The sequence below is a fragment of the Phyllobates terribilis genome, unplaced genomic scaffold, assembly GCF_046119375.1.
Source record: "Phyllobates terribilis strain yellow unplaced genomic scaffold, ASM4611937v1 Scaffold_12__6_contigs__length_324123572, whole genome shotgun sequence".
NCBI lineage: Eukaryota > Metazoa > Chordata > Amphibia > Anura > Dendrobatidae > Phyllobates > Phyllobates terribilis.
Genome location: NW_027362772.1, coordinates 18,710,602 through 18,725,233, shown reverse-complemented (window position 1 = coordinate 18,725,233; position 14,632 = coordinate 18,710,602). Strand labels below are relative to the sequence as shown.

General features: G+C 49.8%; 1 protein-coding gene across 1 annotated transcript in view; it reads left to right on the top strand.

The window, feature by feature from the left end:
- The window catches only part of LOC141172912 (IgGFc-binding protein-like), a 211,850-nt gene extending 206,920 nt beyond the window's left edge, over nucleotides 1-4,930 (top strand). Inside the window, exons 17-22 of the mRNA XM_073657530.1 lie at nucleotides 847-1,442; nucleotides 1,908-2,472; nucleotides 2,590-2,789; nucleotides 3,614-3,994; nucleotides 4,160-4,443; nucleotides 4,879-4,930. Of these exons, the coding sequence (XP_073513631.1) occupies nucleotides 847-1,442; nucleotides 1,908-2,472; nucleotides 2,590-2,789; nucleotides 3,614-3,994; nucleotides 4,160-4,443; nucleotides 4,879-4,930 (2,078 nt within the window). The remainder of the gene's footprint in view (nucleotides 1-846; nucleotides 1,443-1,907; nucleotides 2,473-2,589; nucleotides 2,790-3,613; nucleotides 3,995-4,159; nucleotides 4,444-4,878) is intronic.
- Nucleotides 4,931-14,632: the final 9,702 nt, after the last annotated feature.

Here is a 14,632-nt window from a genome sequence, read left to right as displayed (position 1 = left end):
TCCATCTTCCCCTACAAGTCTGCCGGTGTGATGTGTCTGGTCGCCCTGGTGCTAATTTTGAGGTCTCAGGCAAAACGAATGGATCCACATGAAGGAGTTGTATGGCAATCCACTGCCCCGAGTGATAGGACCATGTTGGCCCTAGCAGCCCACTGCACTTGAACTTCACAAAGAACTTGCTTAAACCTTTTTCTACTCCTAACCACACATATCCAGGAAAGAACTCTCCTTTTATTAACACTATTCTGCTTCCATCTGTGGGCCTGTACCTTACATTAACTATTCCTTATCTGTTTCCTTTTATCTATAAAACACTTATCTTTATAGACTATCATGGCGTTTCCGCATATGCCCCAGCTATTTTACACATTACATAGGGATTATGCACATTCACGTTAAATGCATAAAACGCATAACACTGTCCACATTACACATTTTCAAACGGCACTTGTCTTCAGGCAAGGGATGGGGTAAGACAGTTCACATCCTCGCAGAAGGACAATCCTATGGTGACCACTAACCGTTCTTAGTCAGCTTTCATTGCAAACTCTAATGATTTAGGGAATATAGCTAAATTATTGAAGCCCACAGTTCCCAACCCCAAGAAATTGCATCAATTAAAGAGGCAATTTGGAGGCATGGCATAAACGCCCCTGGTGTACCCTCACCACATGTTGAGAAAGTAGATAAACCAGGTAGAGATGTTGTTGAGAAAGTAGAAAAAACAGGTAGAGATGTTGTTGAGAAAGTAGAAAAAACAGGTAGAGATGTTGTTGAGAAAGTAGATAAACCAGGTAGAGATATAACTTGGAGGACATCACAATAACATTCTCTTTCCTCTTTTAGAGCCCACCTGCCCATCAAATAGCCATTATGAGCTCTGTGGACCTGGTTGTCACACCATATGTTCAAGTCTCAACTCTGTATCTGACTGCCAGAAGAGCTGCACAGAAGGATGCTATTGTGACAGCGGCTTTGTGCGCAGTGGAGATGCATGTGTTTCCATTTCAGAATGTGGCTGTGACTACAATGACACCTACTATCAAAGTGGTCAGACATTTTATGTGAATGAGCAATGCAATGAGCAGTGCCAGTGTACAGCCAATGGAGCGGTTGAGTGCCATGCAGTATCGTGTGGCCCCAATGAAGAGTGTAAGGTGGTCAATGGAGAAATCGCTTGCCATTCTAAGAAAACAGGCAAATGTGTGATGGCCGGAAACCATCACTTCATTACATTTGACGGCCTTATATACATCATCGAAGGCTCATGTTCCTACACCTTGGTTGAGGTCTGCAGTGAAAACTTGGAACTTGGGAACTTTTCGATTGTTGCAGAAAGTGGAAGTTTTGGAACAGATCATGTAGTTGGTACCCGTTCATTGAGAGTGAATGTGCATGGGTATGAAATCCTCATGTACCGGGAGGCACAATGGATGGTGGTGGTAAGTCAATGGGTAGACAGAGCAATTAACCATCTGCTCCATGTAGATACGCATTATTTGTTAGCACAATCTTAGAACTACCTGTTAAATGAGGGATAGGTGGAAGAAAGTAGCTAAGGTGCCATTTAAAGGAAATTGTAAGTGAAAAGAAAGACAGCTGTTAATTTTTGACTCGGGGACAAAGGGTGTTTGGGCACAATCTGGACACCCCTGCCTTGGGCACCAAGAGAGTTTCTTTTGTGCCTCATTGGAGAGACCTGAGCTTACAAAGTAGGGAACAGTATTTGAGTAACCCAGGCCTTGCATTTATTTTGCAGATACTTAACTAAGATTTTACGGAGTTCCCAAATTGAACAAGAGTCCATGAGCCCCCTATGCACTGCTCTTATACTAGAATGATTAGTACCAGTTCCTTGACTAATTATGTACATATAATAATAATATATTTTGTCCTTCTGATTACAGGTTAATGAGGAGATCCACATTCTGCCTCTGGTTTTGGAACACAGTAAAGTTGAGATCCATCAAGAGGGCTCTAGCATAGTCCTTCAGACTGACTTTGAGTTGGTCATCCGCTATGACACCATTAACTCCGTTCACATCACAGTTCCTTCTGTATATGAGAGTTCCGTGTGTGGCATGTGTGGGAACTTCAATGATAACTATGGAGATGACTTACTTCTACCATCTGGTCAGCTTTCTGCAACTCTGGAACAATTTGGGGCAGCATGGAGTGCAAGCAAAGATGAAAAAGACTGCAGCTGTAAAGAGAATTGCATGGGTTGTGACGAGATGAGGGCGGCCATATTCCGCCAAGATGAGTCTTGTGGTTTATTGCTGAGTGAAGATGGACCATTTGCTGATTGCCATGGGCTAATCAACGTGACTAACTATTTTAGCCAATGTTTGCATGATATGTGTGCAACTGATGGCCAAAAAGATATCCTGTGTCAAAGCCTTCAAGCTTATGCCTCAGCGTGCCAATCTGCTGGGGCCAAAATTCAATCTTGGAGGTCATCCAATTTCTGCAGTAAGTACCTTCATCACTGACACTTACAGTATTCTTAGTTATTCATGAAGGACTCTGTCTTATAAGACCATCATGTATGTACGGTACGGTCACATCACGTCACACTTTGTCTTGTAGGATTGGAGTGTCCATCGAACAGTCATTACGAGTTGTGCACTCACACTTGTGATGTTTCATGTTCTGGTATCTCTGCATCTACTTCTTGCACCAGTCAATGCTCGGAGGGTTGCGAGTGTGATGACGGATATCTTTTCGATGGAAATCGTTGCGTCCCTATGGAAAATTGCGGATGCTTTTACAGTGGAAGATACTACAATGTAAGTTATGGCTTTTTGGTTTTTGCATCTAACCGTGGGTTTCCTGAGAGCCATGTTTAGGGTCTCCCAGAAAACGTTAAGTTGGTATTTATTGAAGGATAGTTATAGGATGTCCTCAGAAGAGGAAAAACTAGAAGTAGTAGTTCTCTCATGGTCAAGAGGTTGGGAGTTACTGGTGTACCACATAATACTCAAATAATGATGCCCAATCAATAAACATGGGAATATATCCTGTGCAGTAATTTTTCATAAATTCAGGGACTGAGCATAGGACTAGAGGTGCAAGCCTTAGAAAAAGAGATCATCCGGTCCCGGAGTGTCTCCTTTAGCTATAACTAGTATTGTGCCCCTGAGTACACACAAAGTTGTAAACGGAATCCAAGTATGAGCACAAAACTTTTACCAGTAGTTGGTAATACTCAAAATTGGAAAGAAGTCTTTGAGACATAATTGGCATCTCTCTTGGAACGTCCTTGGGGATCTCATAGAAGGAGGAGACCTCCCACTCTCCTAAAACAAGTGTTAAATCTACTGGTTTTGGCCAAAGCCTTCTGAAATCTCAAAACAACATGCTCTTCCGTAGGGAAGACTACTAGATGCCCCATGATCAGATGGTGCCCTGGTGTCTAAGTGCATATTCAGGAGTTTGGGAAAAGGTATATATGGTGTATGACTTGATAAAATTGACATGACTTTCCGGGAAATTTTGTAAGCGAACTTGATTAGTGTCCTCCTTGGAGACCATCCCCAGAACATGGTATATTCTGCTGATTTGTAGGAGGCTCCAGATGATTTTGTTGATTTTTCTTTCTCTACCTCTCCAGCTTGGAGAATCGGTTGTGTCCTCTGATTGTCACCAACAATGCACATGTCAAAATGGTGGCTTTGTTGAGTGCAGTCAGTTTAGCTGCTCGGATGCTGAATACTGTGGAATTGAAGAAGGAAAGCAAGGCTGCTTCGAAAAACGTGGCACGTGTACCGTGAGCGCTAAGGGCGGACTGGTCTCATTTGATGGTTTGTTCGGCTCTATCGCTCCTGATAACACCTTTGACCTCACAGCCGTTTGCAGCCTTGATGCTGAGAATTGGTTCCGAATTGTTGTGATTACGCAGAGCTGCAAGAGTCCTGATGACTTTGACGTCTCTGCCATCCATGTTTATTTCCCAGAATTCTCAGTCGCTCTAAGTCCTCGTGGACAGGCGTGGGTAAGTTCCATTGACCTCCCATGATAAAAATATCATGAATAATTTTGGTCTCCACCTTTTCAGGAGATGTCATCCAAACTGTTAAAGATGTGTTGGGTTGAAGGACCCCAAATTACAGATGTAAGATGAGTCGCTAATACTTACCCGTCTCATTTGTTACTACAGCTGAACGGGCGGACAGTGAGCCTTCCCCATACGTCCGGAGCAGTGACTGTAGAGTCCACTGATGACGGACTGATTATAAGACGTGATGAGGACCTCGAGTTCTGGATGTGTAAAAATGGAGACCTGAAACTCAAGGTGCACCAGAAATTCTCTGAGGCCCTCTGCGGGGCTTGTGGGAACTTCAACAAGAAGAAATCTGATGATCTTCAGATTCAGGGAGGAACGATTGTAGACAAATTCTCCGAGTTCATTGCCTCTTGGAGAGCTCGAGACTTTCTCAAATGGTAAGAATCTGTCTATAATGGTCAGGCATAATCACCAGCCGATAAATATTGCTTAATTGTATCTATTATGTATCATCCCCAAAAACTGTACAGAAACATCCTTCGTCCACTTTTATTTCAAAATCTGCATTTTTCTCACCCCTTTGCATCCATTTTTAGGACAGTCGTTCACTTTAGTCATTTTTTTTTACAATTGTATTTGGTGTTTTTTTTAACTGTATCTGCATTTGCTCTAAAAAATATTTTCATTCATTAATTTCATACAGGGAATTACTCTTAGTTATGCTGCAGAGAGATGTCACCGCCTAACTAGACAGATCTGCAATTTAGGACTGTAGCTTGCTGGTGGCCGTAGTAGCTGTCACTTTTACCAGAAACCCAACACTGCAGTCTTCCCATATTTTAAACTATTTTATCCCATTTTGTCTCCTGCAGTGACCCTTCATGTAAGAACAAGGACTCCAAAAACCCTGATGTTTGCTTTTGAGTCTTCATTTACTTCATCGTTCCAAATTTTACAAAAATTCGCTAACTTTGGTGATAAACATTAAAATGATGCAAAGATTCTTACTTTTTTACACAATAAAGTTTTGATTTTTTTTTTTAGCATTGATAAATGTGTGATTGCATTGTTCTTTATGATGCTGCCAGTAAATGGATTTTATCTAATGTGTGTGATGACTTGCTTAATCAATTTTTAGTTACTTATAGTGTTGAGCGAGCACTAAAATGCTTGGGTGCTCGAAGCTCGGGCTGAGCTCGCCGTGATACTCGGGTGCTCGACCCGAGCAACGAGCCCAATGTTAGTCTATGGGAGACCCGAGCATTTTTGCGGTGGCACCCCCGGCAGTCTGTAGAAAACCTAAAAAGTGCCCAAAGCGATAGTAACAGTGCTCAAAAGACATGGGGACAGCATGGGCATCCCCCCATGAAGCATTTCTGACCCCCAGGTCACTGCTGTCAACAACGTGGTCAGAGGTATTAAGCCACTTTTACGGGCTCACAATAAAACGTTCCAAAGCGAAACTGAAACTGTTTTCCTGTGAAATATGTTAAGGAAGTTCCTTTCCAGGGTAAAGACTTGTGTATAAGGTAAAATAAATAACCATAAACAAAAATACTCCTCCACACCTTGGGCTATGTTCACAACTAGCATTTTTTATGCGTTTTTGCACTTTTGTATTGCTTTCAACCGTGAAAAATGCATTCACCGGGAAATGTCATTTTAACATTTTACAATCTTATCTGGCCATGTGCTGTGTAACACATGCATACAGTGTTGAAAAGACATGGGAACAGCATGGGGATGACCCTTGGAAGCATCTTTGACACCCAGGTCACTGCCTAAGGCTATGTGCCCATGAAGCAGAAAATTTCTGCAGCATTTCTCCATCTCCCTGGCAGAAAAAACGCATGCGTTTCCGCATGCAGATTGACAAGCGTTTTCCAGGCGATAGCATCACTTGGAAAGTGCATGACAACTAGGTCACACTGTATAAATCCATGCAAACAGCATGGATTTATACAGTGTGAACCGTAAAAATAAAAAAATAAAGCTATACTCACCCCCGATGGCCCGGCGTGGCTGCAGCGCTGCTTCCTGTCTGGTTCCCGGCTGCCGGCATATCGCGAGACAGAGCGGTGAAGGGCCTGCGGTCACATGACTGTGACGTCACCAAAGGTCCTTCAGCGATGCCCGCATGCAGAGAAGCCTTCGGAAAGGTGAGTATAAACTTTATTTATTATTTTATTCTTTTTTTTACAGGTACAATGGTACCCAGGTCTAGATCAGAGTCTTCTCTCCTCCAGAACTGGGTACCATCCGCACATAGAGACGCATAGAATTCGCTTGTAGAAATGTACAGACGCGCATTCTATGCGTCTCAATGCAAGTCAATGGCGGCCATTCCGCTGCGCTTCCGCAAAATTAAATGACATGCTGCGGATTTTTGTACGCAGCATAAACGCTGCGGAAAAATCCGCAGCATGTGCATAGAACATGCGGAATCCCCTTGGGGACCATGGGGTGCGGATTACCTAGCGTTTCACAAGCGTTTACGCTGCGGAAATTCCGCAGCATAAACGCTTGAAAAACGCTATGTGGGCACCCAGCCTAAAAGTGTGCCCATCAGAAGTGATCCTTGCCGCATCAGAAGATGCAGACTTGCAACTATCCCCATGCAAGTCCTTGTCCCAGGGCAGTGTTCAATTGAACCTCCCCCATTCCTTGCAATGCAAGCGCAAGTATGCAGTCTGCCACCTACACACCCCCAGGCTGCAATACCATACTGCTAGCTTGCTTGCACTTGAAATGGGGCCTTTTAGTTTGGAGGAGGCCAAAGCTGGCCACTACCTCATGGCTGCTTCGGCAGCGAGGTATCCATACTCAGTCCCCAGCCGCCCGGCGGCCGGGTGTCCACGCTCGGTCCCCAGCCGCCAGGGGTGGCCGAGTGTCCATACTTGGTCCCCAGCCACCCCGCGGCCGGTTGTCCACACACGGTCCCCAGCCGCCTGGGGGCGGCCGGGTGTCCATAAACGGTCCCCAGCCGCCCCCATTTCTCCTTGGAACATCCCCCCCACACTTTTCTTAGCCCGGCCTGCTTTAGGGCAGCATTGGATGAGCCCACCAGAGAACCAGACTCCTCCGGTGGGCCCTGGCTTCTTCATCAGGGAAGTTGAGAGTGCCAAGGTGAGGAGCATGATAATGATGATAGAAGTTAGCATCTGCTTTGTTTTCTTGGAATGCAAGCGTAAGCGTGCAACCAAACACCCACCCACCTCCAGGCTGCAATACCATACTGCTAGCTTGCACTTGAAATGGGGCCTTTTAGTTTGGAGGAGGCCGAAGCTGGCCACTACCTCATGGCTGCTTCGGCAGCGAGGTATCCATACTCAGTCCCCAGCCGCCCGGCGGCCGGGTGTCCACGCTCGGTCCCCAGCCGCCAGGGGGCGGCGGGGTGTCCATACTCGGTCCCCAGCCGCCCCGCGGCCGGGTGTCCACACACGCTCCCCAGCCGCCCCCATTTCTCCGTGGAACATCCCCACAGACTTTTCTTAGCCTGGACTACTTTAGGGCAGCATTGGACGAGCCCACCAGAGAACCAGACTCCTCCGGTGGGCCCTGGCTTCTTCATCAGGGGAGTTGAGAGTGCAAAGGTGAGGAGCATGATGATGATGATAGAAGCTAGCATCTGCTTTGTTTTCTTGGAATGCAAGCGTAAGTGTGCAACCAAACACCCACCCACCCCCACGCTGCAATACCATACTGCTAGCTTGCACTTGAAATGGGGCCTTTTAGTTTGGAGGAGGCCGAAGCTGGCCACTACCTCATGGCTGCTTTAGCAGCGAGGTATCCATACTCAGTCCCCAGCCGCCCGGCAGCCGGGTGTCCACGCTCGGTCCCCAGCCGCCATGGGGCGGCCGGGTGTCCACACACGCTCCCTAGCCGCCTTCAGGTGATGAATGATAGATGAGGTGGTGGCAAAGGAGAGAGCAGGAGGAACAGGGACCATTCACATCAATATCAGGCCAGTCAACCACACATGTCTTATAGGATATGTTTCTGTACCAAAAGGAGTGGTTCGGCTACACAGTTAAAGGGCATGCAGTGAGTGCAATGCCTACCAAAAATTTTGAGGCACTCCAATGCCCCTTGGAAGTGACATGGAGGTCAGAGGGCCTTAACTAAATCGTTTTTTACATTTATAGCAATTGGGTCTCCTGTGCACTGTTGGCCTAAGCAGTGAATGGAAGGCTTTCCAAAAATTATGAGGAACTGCAATGCCCCTTGAAACAAACGTGGATTACAGCGTACTAAAAACCTTCTACCCATTATTGGGGAGTGGGTCTCCCTTAGTTTTCGCCTATGCATTGAAAAGCAAAAGCTGACTAAAATTAGGAGGAAATACAATGCCCCTTGGAAGAGTGGTGGAGGTCGCAGTGGAATAAAAAGACCCCATCAATGCCCCTTGGAAGAGTGGTGGAGGTCACAGTAGCTTAACAAGACGGTTTTAATGCCCCTCGGAAGAGTTGTGGAGGTCACAGTAGCTTAACAAGACAGTTTTAATGCCCCTTACAAGAGCCATGCAGTACAGCATATTAAAAACATTATTCCCATTATTGGAGAGTGGGTCTCCCATAGTCTTTGCCTATGCCTTCCAAGCGAAAGCTGCCAAAAATTAGGACGGAGGAACTTGCAAAGCCCCTTACAAGAGCCATGCAGTACAGCATATTAAAAACATCATTCCCATTATTGGGGAGTGGGTCTCCCATAGTCTTAGCCAATGCCTTCTAAGCAAAAGCTGCCAAAAATTAGGACGGAGGAACTTGCAATGCTGGCAAACAAGAGCCATGCAGTACAGCATATTAAAAACATTATTCCCATTATTGGGGAGTGAGTCTCCCATAGTCTTTGCCTATGCCTTTGTGGCGCCCCTAAGGGTTCAGTCGCCACAGAGGTACCGCACCTCACCCAGAGGTGTGGTGTCTCTGTTCTCTCAGGTAAGGAGGGAGTGCTGCCCGGAACCCCAAACACCTGCATCCAACACTACACTGCTCCAGGCCAGCTGGAGGGGCAAGACGCAATGTATGTTTCTCCTGAGCCCTGACCCTGGCTGGAGAGGGGAGCACCAAAGGTAGGGGGAACCAGTAGTGGGTGTGGGTGGAGGAAGTAGTTAGTGGGAGCACTTTGGTAGGAGTATAAATAGGGAAGCCATCTTAGGGAGGCAGATCAGCCAGATAGGAGAAGTCAGTAGAGGAGAGCAGTTCAGAAGAACAGCTCAGGACAGTTCAGAAGAACAGTCCGGGAGTAGAGTCTCATTAGGAGCTCTGCTCCACAAGTAGGGCCAAGTCTGGAGGCCCAGGAGGGGAGCAGGGAGTAGGTTCCATTCAAAGAAGGGATCCTAGGGGGTACGGCGAGTGCAGGAAGGCACCCGTACGCCCCGCACCTGTCAGAAGACAGGGGGATCGTAAGCCGCATTCTAATCCCCAGGAGGGTCAAGCAGGTCCGGGATCCGACGTACAGGAAGGACTTCAGAACACTCGAGCAGGATTGAGAGTGGGCAGCGCAGGGCAGGAGGGAGAAAGACCCAGTGTGAAGTCGGTCTAGAGAGGAACATGAGAAAGTGGGGTTCTATCAGGCATTCCTAAATCCCCTGAGGAAGAGCTGAACCCCTGCCTGGTGAATGCAGCGCGACGTGGGAGGCTGTAAGCTAACAGTGCACCCTGTGGAACTAAAGACACGGATGACTGCACTGCACCGCCTCTGTCCAGTTATTTCGTCCGCGCCATCATTCCCTCCCTGCACTACAATGCCCAGATAACCACCATTCTCCTACACTGCCCTGGAGCTAGCTCTACCTGTGGAGAGCCACACCATCCCTGCTGCTGTAACACCAGCTCCAGAGGACTGCTCCACAGTGGTGGCTCCCTCTAGCCGCAATCCACGGGTGGCGTTGACTCGCCCCCTGGGCCGTGGGGCACCCGGAATCGGGCTTCTATGCGATGCTGGAGGTAGTAGTGGCAACCCGATCCCGTGGCTCAGGGTGGTCAGACCAAATTGTGGCAGTCTATTTATCAGTGTTTTGAATGTCCGACTATGCCACCCGTGGATTGTGGCCAGGGATGACCGCCGCTGCGAGGCAAACCACTGAGGCTGATGTTGGTGTGCAGCACAGGGGTAGGACAACTCCCCACGGGAAGAGTGTAGCCTCAGGGCAGTGTAGGTGAATGCTGGGGGTGATAGTGCAGGCCGCAATAGTAAGAGTTCAGAGTCCGCTTCAAACAGTCCAGGGTCTTTATTACAGATGTTATTACTGACACAACAGGAGTACCGGTTAGGAGTGGGCCTGGGTATCTGAGAGCATTCGGGCGAGCCCCACTGGTCAGGGTGAGTGTGTAGGCCTACCGTTCTCTCTATGCTCTTTCTGACTATCCCCCTCTTCGTGGTGTTATAGCCCACGTCCCTGAGCTGGCCATGTACTTTGCCTGTATGGCTTGCGACTCGGGCCTTAGGTACCTTTTGCTTTCTCCTGCTGTACTGGTCCCTCTGTGTGGCGGAGCCTCCAGGTTTCTTAGGCCAAGGGACCTGAAATCCCTCGCGGGTTGGTTCTCTGCTGCTGGGCTTGCAACCCTGACAGCCTCGGACACCAATGTCCGGTGGCGATTCTCCCAGCCAGGACCCGCTCTCGTCGCCTCTGTCCCTGACTTGCAGTCTCTCCTCTGCTTCACGGACTCCTCAGCTGCTGCTGACCTGTCCCTTCCTCTAAGGAACCCTTCTGGTCACTTCAGAAGTGGGTTCTGGTCTCTCTAACCCTGCCCCAGTTCCAGCTTTTATAGGGGCAGCCTGCTCCCCCTACTGGCCTGGGACAGGAGTTGCTGCATGCTAATGGTCCCTGACCAGGGAACCTCCCTCCTGCTCTCAGACACAGCCTTTAATATTTGTGGCATCCAGGCCTGGGGTGACACAGCATCACGAACACTTAAATCCCTTATAATTACTATCCCACCTTTTGAGTGACTGCCCTGGGTCACGGGCCAGGCCAGCCACCGTGATATCCCCTGCAAGCAGCCAGAGGCCCGGCTGCCGAGAACCCCATGGCCCTGGGGGCACATCAGATCTGGCGTCACGAACAGGATGCGTGACCAGCCTGTACCGGCGGGTGAAGTGTGCCTAAAGAACTGTGTTATGTTACTGAATGTGGCACCCGCCCCAGAAGAACGGGCGCCATTATGTTCATGCTAAAAGGACAACAAAATGGAACCTCCCATCGTGGGCCGGGTCCCAGAATGGCGTCAAAAGCATAACCTGCCCCTTGCAACAGTGACTGTCCGCATAGATGTGTCCGTCAAGGCAGGGAGGCCGTCACAGGGAGTGACCAACAGCAGATCGCCATGGGGCTGCCCCCGAAAGAAGAGGGGAGGCGGAGAGAAGGAATGGAGACAAGGTGTGGCCCTAATCAGTCTGGCCAGACCGCACCTGGCAGCCAGGATGGAAGGATGTGAGGACCAAGCCTCTGCCTCTGGCCTGCTAGAATGTCAAGCGGCTCCCCTCACCCTGGAGAGAGAAGCTGGGAAATTGTCCCCGGGGGATGCAGAGTTCATCCAGAATGAGGTCCTGGAGCTGGGCCAACAAGTGGAGTGGGCCCAGCAGGCAGCAGTCGCAAAGTGGAGGAGTGAGCTGCAAAGGAAATTGGCGGCACGGCGGAAGACGACACTGGATGTCAGTGTGGCGCCCTGCTGCGCATTGGTGCCACAGAACCCAGAAGGGTGCATGGATGGACTTCTCCACAAGAGGCCTCACACATTCACACACCTCCACCCTACCACCTCAGACCAGCAGAGGGAGCCCGTTAGGGATATATATATAGGGAGGGTGAAGCCAGGCAGCTCAGTTTGCAGTTCAGTTTAGTGTTCAGTTAGTCAGACTAAGAGAGAGTCTGAGAGCGTGCTGATGCTCAGAGAGCAGCGAAGAGGCAGCGCGCTGGCTGCTGTGCTTAGGCGAGCCAAGGCCTACAGCACATGTGAAGGCCTAGTGAGGGCCTTGAGTGGGCCGAAGGCGAGAGGAGAAGGAAGAAGTAGCGAGGGGGCAGAGGAGCATACCAGGTTCACCCCGATATATATACCGAACACAGGTCCGCGCCTACAGGGACCCTTTACACCCAGTAGGAACTACCGGAACCCCTGGAGGACTACAGGTCCCAGGTTTACCAAATGCTAACTACAGTACCAGGGCTAGGAGTCACGGAGGCCCCAGCGTCCAGGGAGAGTGATCTCCAAAGAGAAGGCCCTACCACCAGGTCAGCAGGTGCAATGAGAGACAGTAACCAAGCTAGGCTTAGCTCCAGGCAGGTCAGAAGCTTATAGAGTAAAGCAACGGATCAGGAGGCCCTATACCTGCTCACTGGGGAGAGTCCAAAAGTGCGCCCTTCGCCTGGAATACCCTAGACCGTGCCGCCAACATCACCAGTAAAGGTACTGAAGTTTACCCCCGTGTGAGTGTCCGTCTTTCCTCCTGCCCTCTCTCCCCTGCACCACCATCCATTACACCCCACACTGCCCTGGAGCTGGCTCTACCTGTTGAGAGCCACACCATCCCTGCTGCCGTAACACCAGTTCCAGAGGACTGCTCCGCAGCGGCGGCTCCCTCTAGCCGCAATCCACAGGTGGCGTCACAAACACTTTCCCAAATCCCCTATAAATCTCCCCCTTTCTTCTGACCACCCTGGGTCACGGACCGGGCCAGCCACAGTGATAACCCCCAGCAACCAGAGGCCCGGCTGCCGAGTGCCCCACGGCCCAGGGGGCCGCATCATCAGCAACAGCACTCCAGCCCTGGTGGAGCTTGCCGAGTACCAGGAGGCCGCATATGACACAGGAGCAGGTAGGAAACCGTCCCCTGTCCCGGGCGCTGTATGCGCTGACCTGCTCCTGGGCCTCATCCACTAGCACTCCCCGTGTGCTGCCGTACCCTGGCTGGAGCAGCTGTGCAACCCGGAACCTCCACCCCCGGGCGCTGAACCAGAGGATCCTCAACCGAGTGCCCTCGCGGAACCTCTAACCCCGAGCGCTGAAGACCAGAGCCTTCTGCTCGGCTCCCTCCCGGAACCGCCACCCCCGGCACCCGAGTGGGTATACGGCGCGCCAGTCTTTGATTGGTCTGCCCGGTTTGAGGACCAGCAGCCGTGCCCGCTCCTCCCAATACCAGCGCCCCCGGTTGCGTGACAAGGCCGCCAAGGCGCAGGTCCGCCAGGCGGAGCCAGCCCGCCCAGCCCCCGCAAGGAAGGCCTCGTGGTGAAGTTCAACCTGAAGGCTGGGTGGGGCTTTATCAGAAGTCTCGATTTCGAGAGGGGTGTATTTGTAAACCGGCAGGATGTGGAGCCCAAGGTGGAGGAAGGCCATCCCGACCGGAACCTGTATCCGGGGGACCGTGTCACGTTCACCCTGCACCATGGTGAACGAAGCAGGTACGCCCTGCACGTGTATCGTGTAAGCAAGGACACACCCCTGCAGGAAATCCCTCATGACCCGGCTGGGTCAGGGAAGAACGAAAAGTAACCCAGGCGGGGTCCCCACTATTGATCCAGCAAGTGGAACTGAACATTGTTTATATAGTTGCCCGTAAGGGTACAGTTGAAAAATAGTATTTTGCCTTAAGTGTGTGTTTACTTAAGTACCCGCAAGGGTAAACAGACTTGTAGGCTGGGGACAGTGAACGGCCAAGAACTTGCATTTTAAATAGTTCAGCACTTCTTAAAGTGCACCCTATTGGTTTTATATTAACCACCATGACCACTGAAGAAAAACCCGTTTGGCATGGCGGAAGACGTGGTCCTGAACCAGGATCGCCTATGCCCTGCAGCCACGCCCAGGGTCTACGTTGAGGGTTTGCGGACTTTTCCCTCATGCTGCTACTTATTACACTTATTGAAGAAGGAAAATGTTAGTTGAGGGTATGTGCACACGATGCAGAAATGAAGCAGAAAATTTCTGCATCATTTCTGCATCTCCCTGGCAGAAAAAACGCATGCAGATTGTGCATGTGTTTTTTCTGCGGAATACATGCGGATTCACATGCGTTTCCACATGCGTTTCCGCATGTGGATTGACAAGCGCTTTCCAGGCGATTTTAGCATCACCTGGAAAGTGCTTGACAACTAGGTCACACTATATAAATCCATGCAAACAGCATGGATTTATATAGTGTGACCCGAGAGAATGGTAAAAATAAAAAATAAATGTATACTTTACTCTCTGATGGCCCCCGGTGTCCTGCTCAATCCGTTCTCCCGGCTGCCGGCAACTTTGAATTGAAAGATCTGCCGACGTCAGCGTCACGTGACCCGTCACATGACTCTGACGTCAGCGCAGGTCCTTCAACTCACTGCAAGTGCCGGGAACCAAGCAGGAGCGCTGCGCGGGCCGACAGAAGGTAAGTATATATATATTTTTTATTTTATTCCTGTTTTACAGCTTTTTTAATGGTACCTGGGTGTGGATGAGACTCTCCTCTCCTCCACACCCGGGTACCATCCGCACATTAGAACGCGCCAATAACGCAAGTACAGATGCAGTCTTGCGGAATTGGTGCGTTCTAATGCAAGTAAATGGCGGCGAAAACGCCGCGTTAACGCAAAATTAATTGACATGCTGCGGATTTTTGAGCGCAGCGTTTACGCTGCGGAAAAATCCG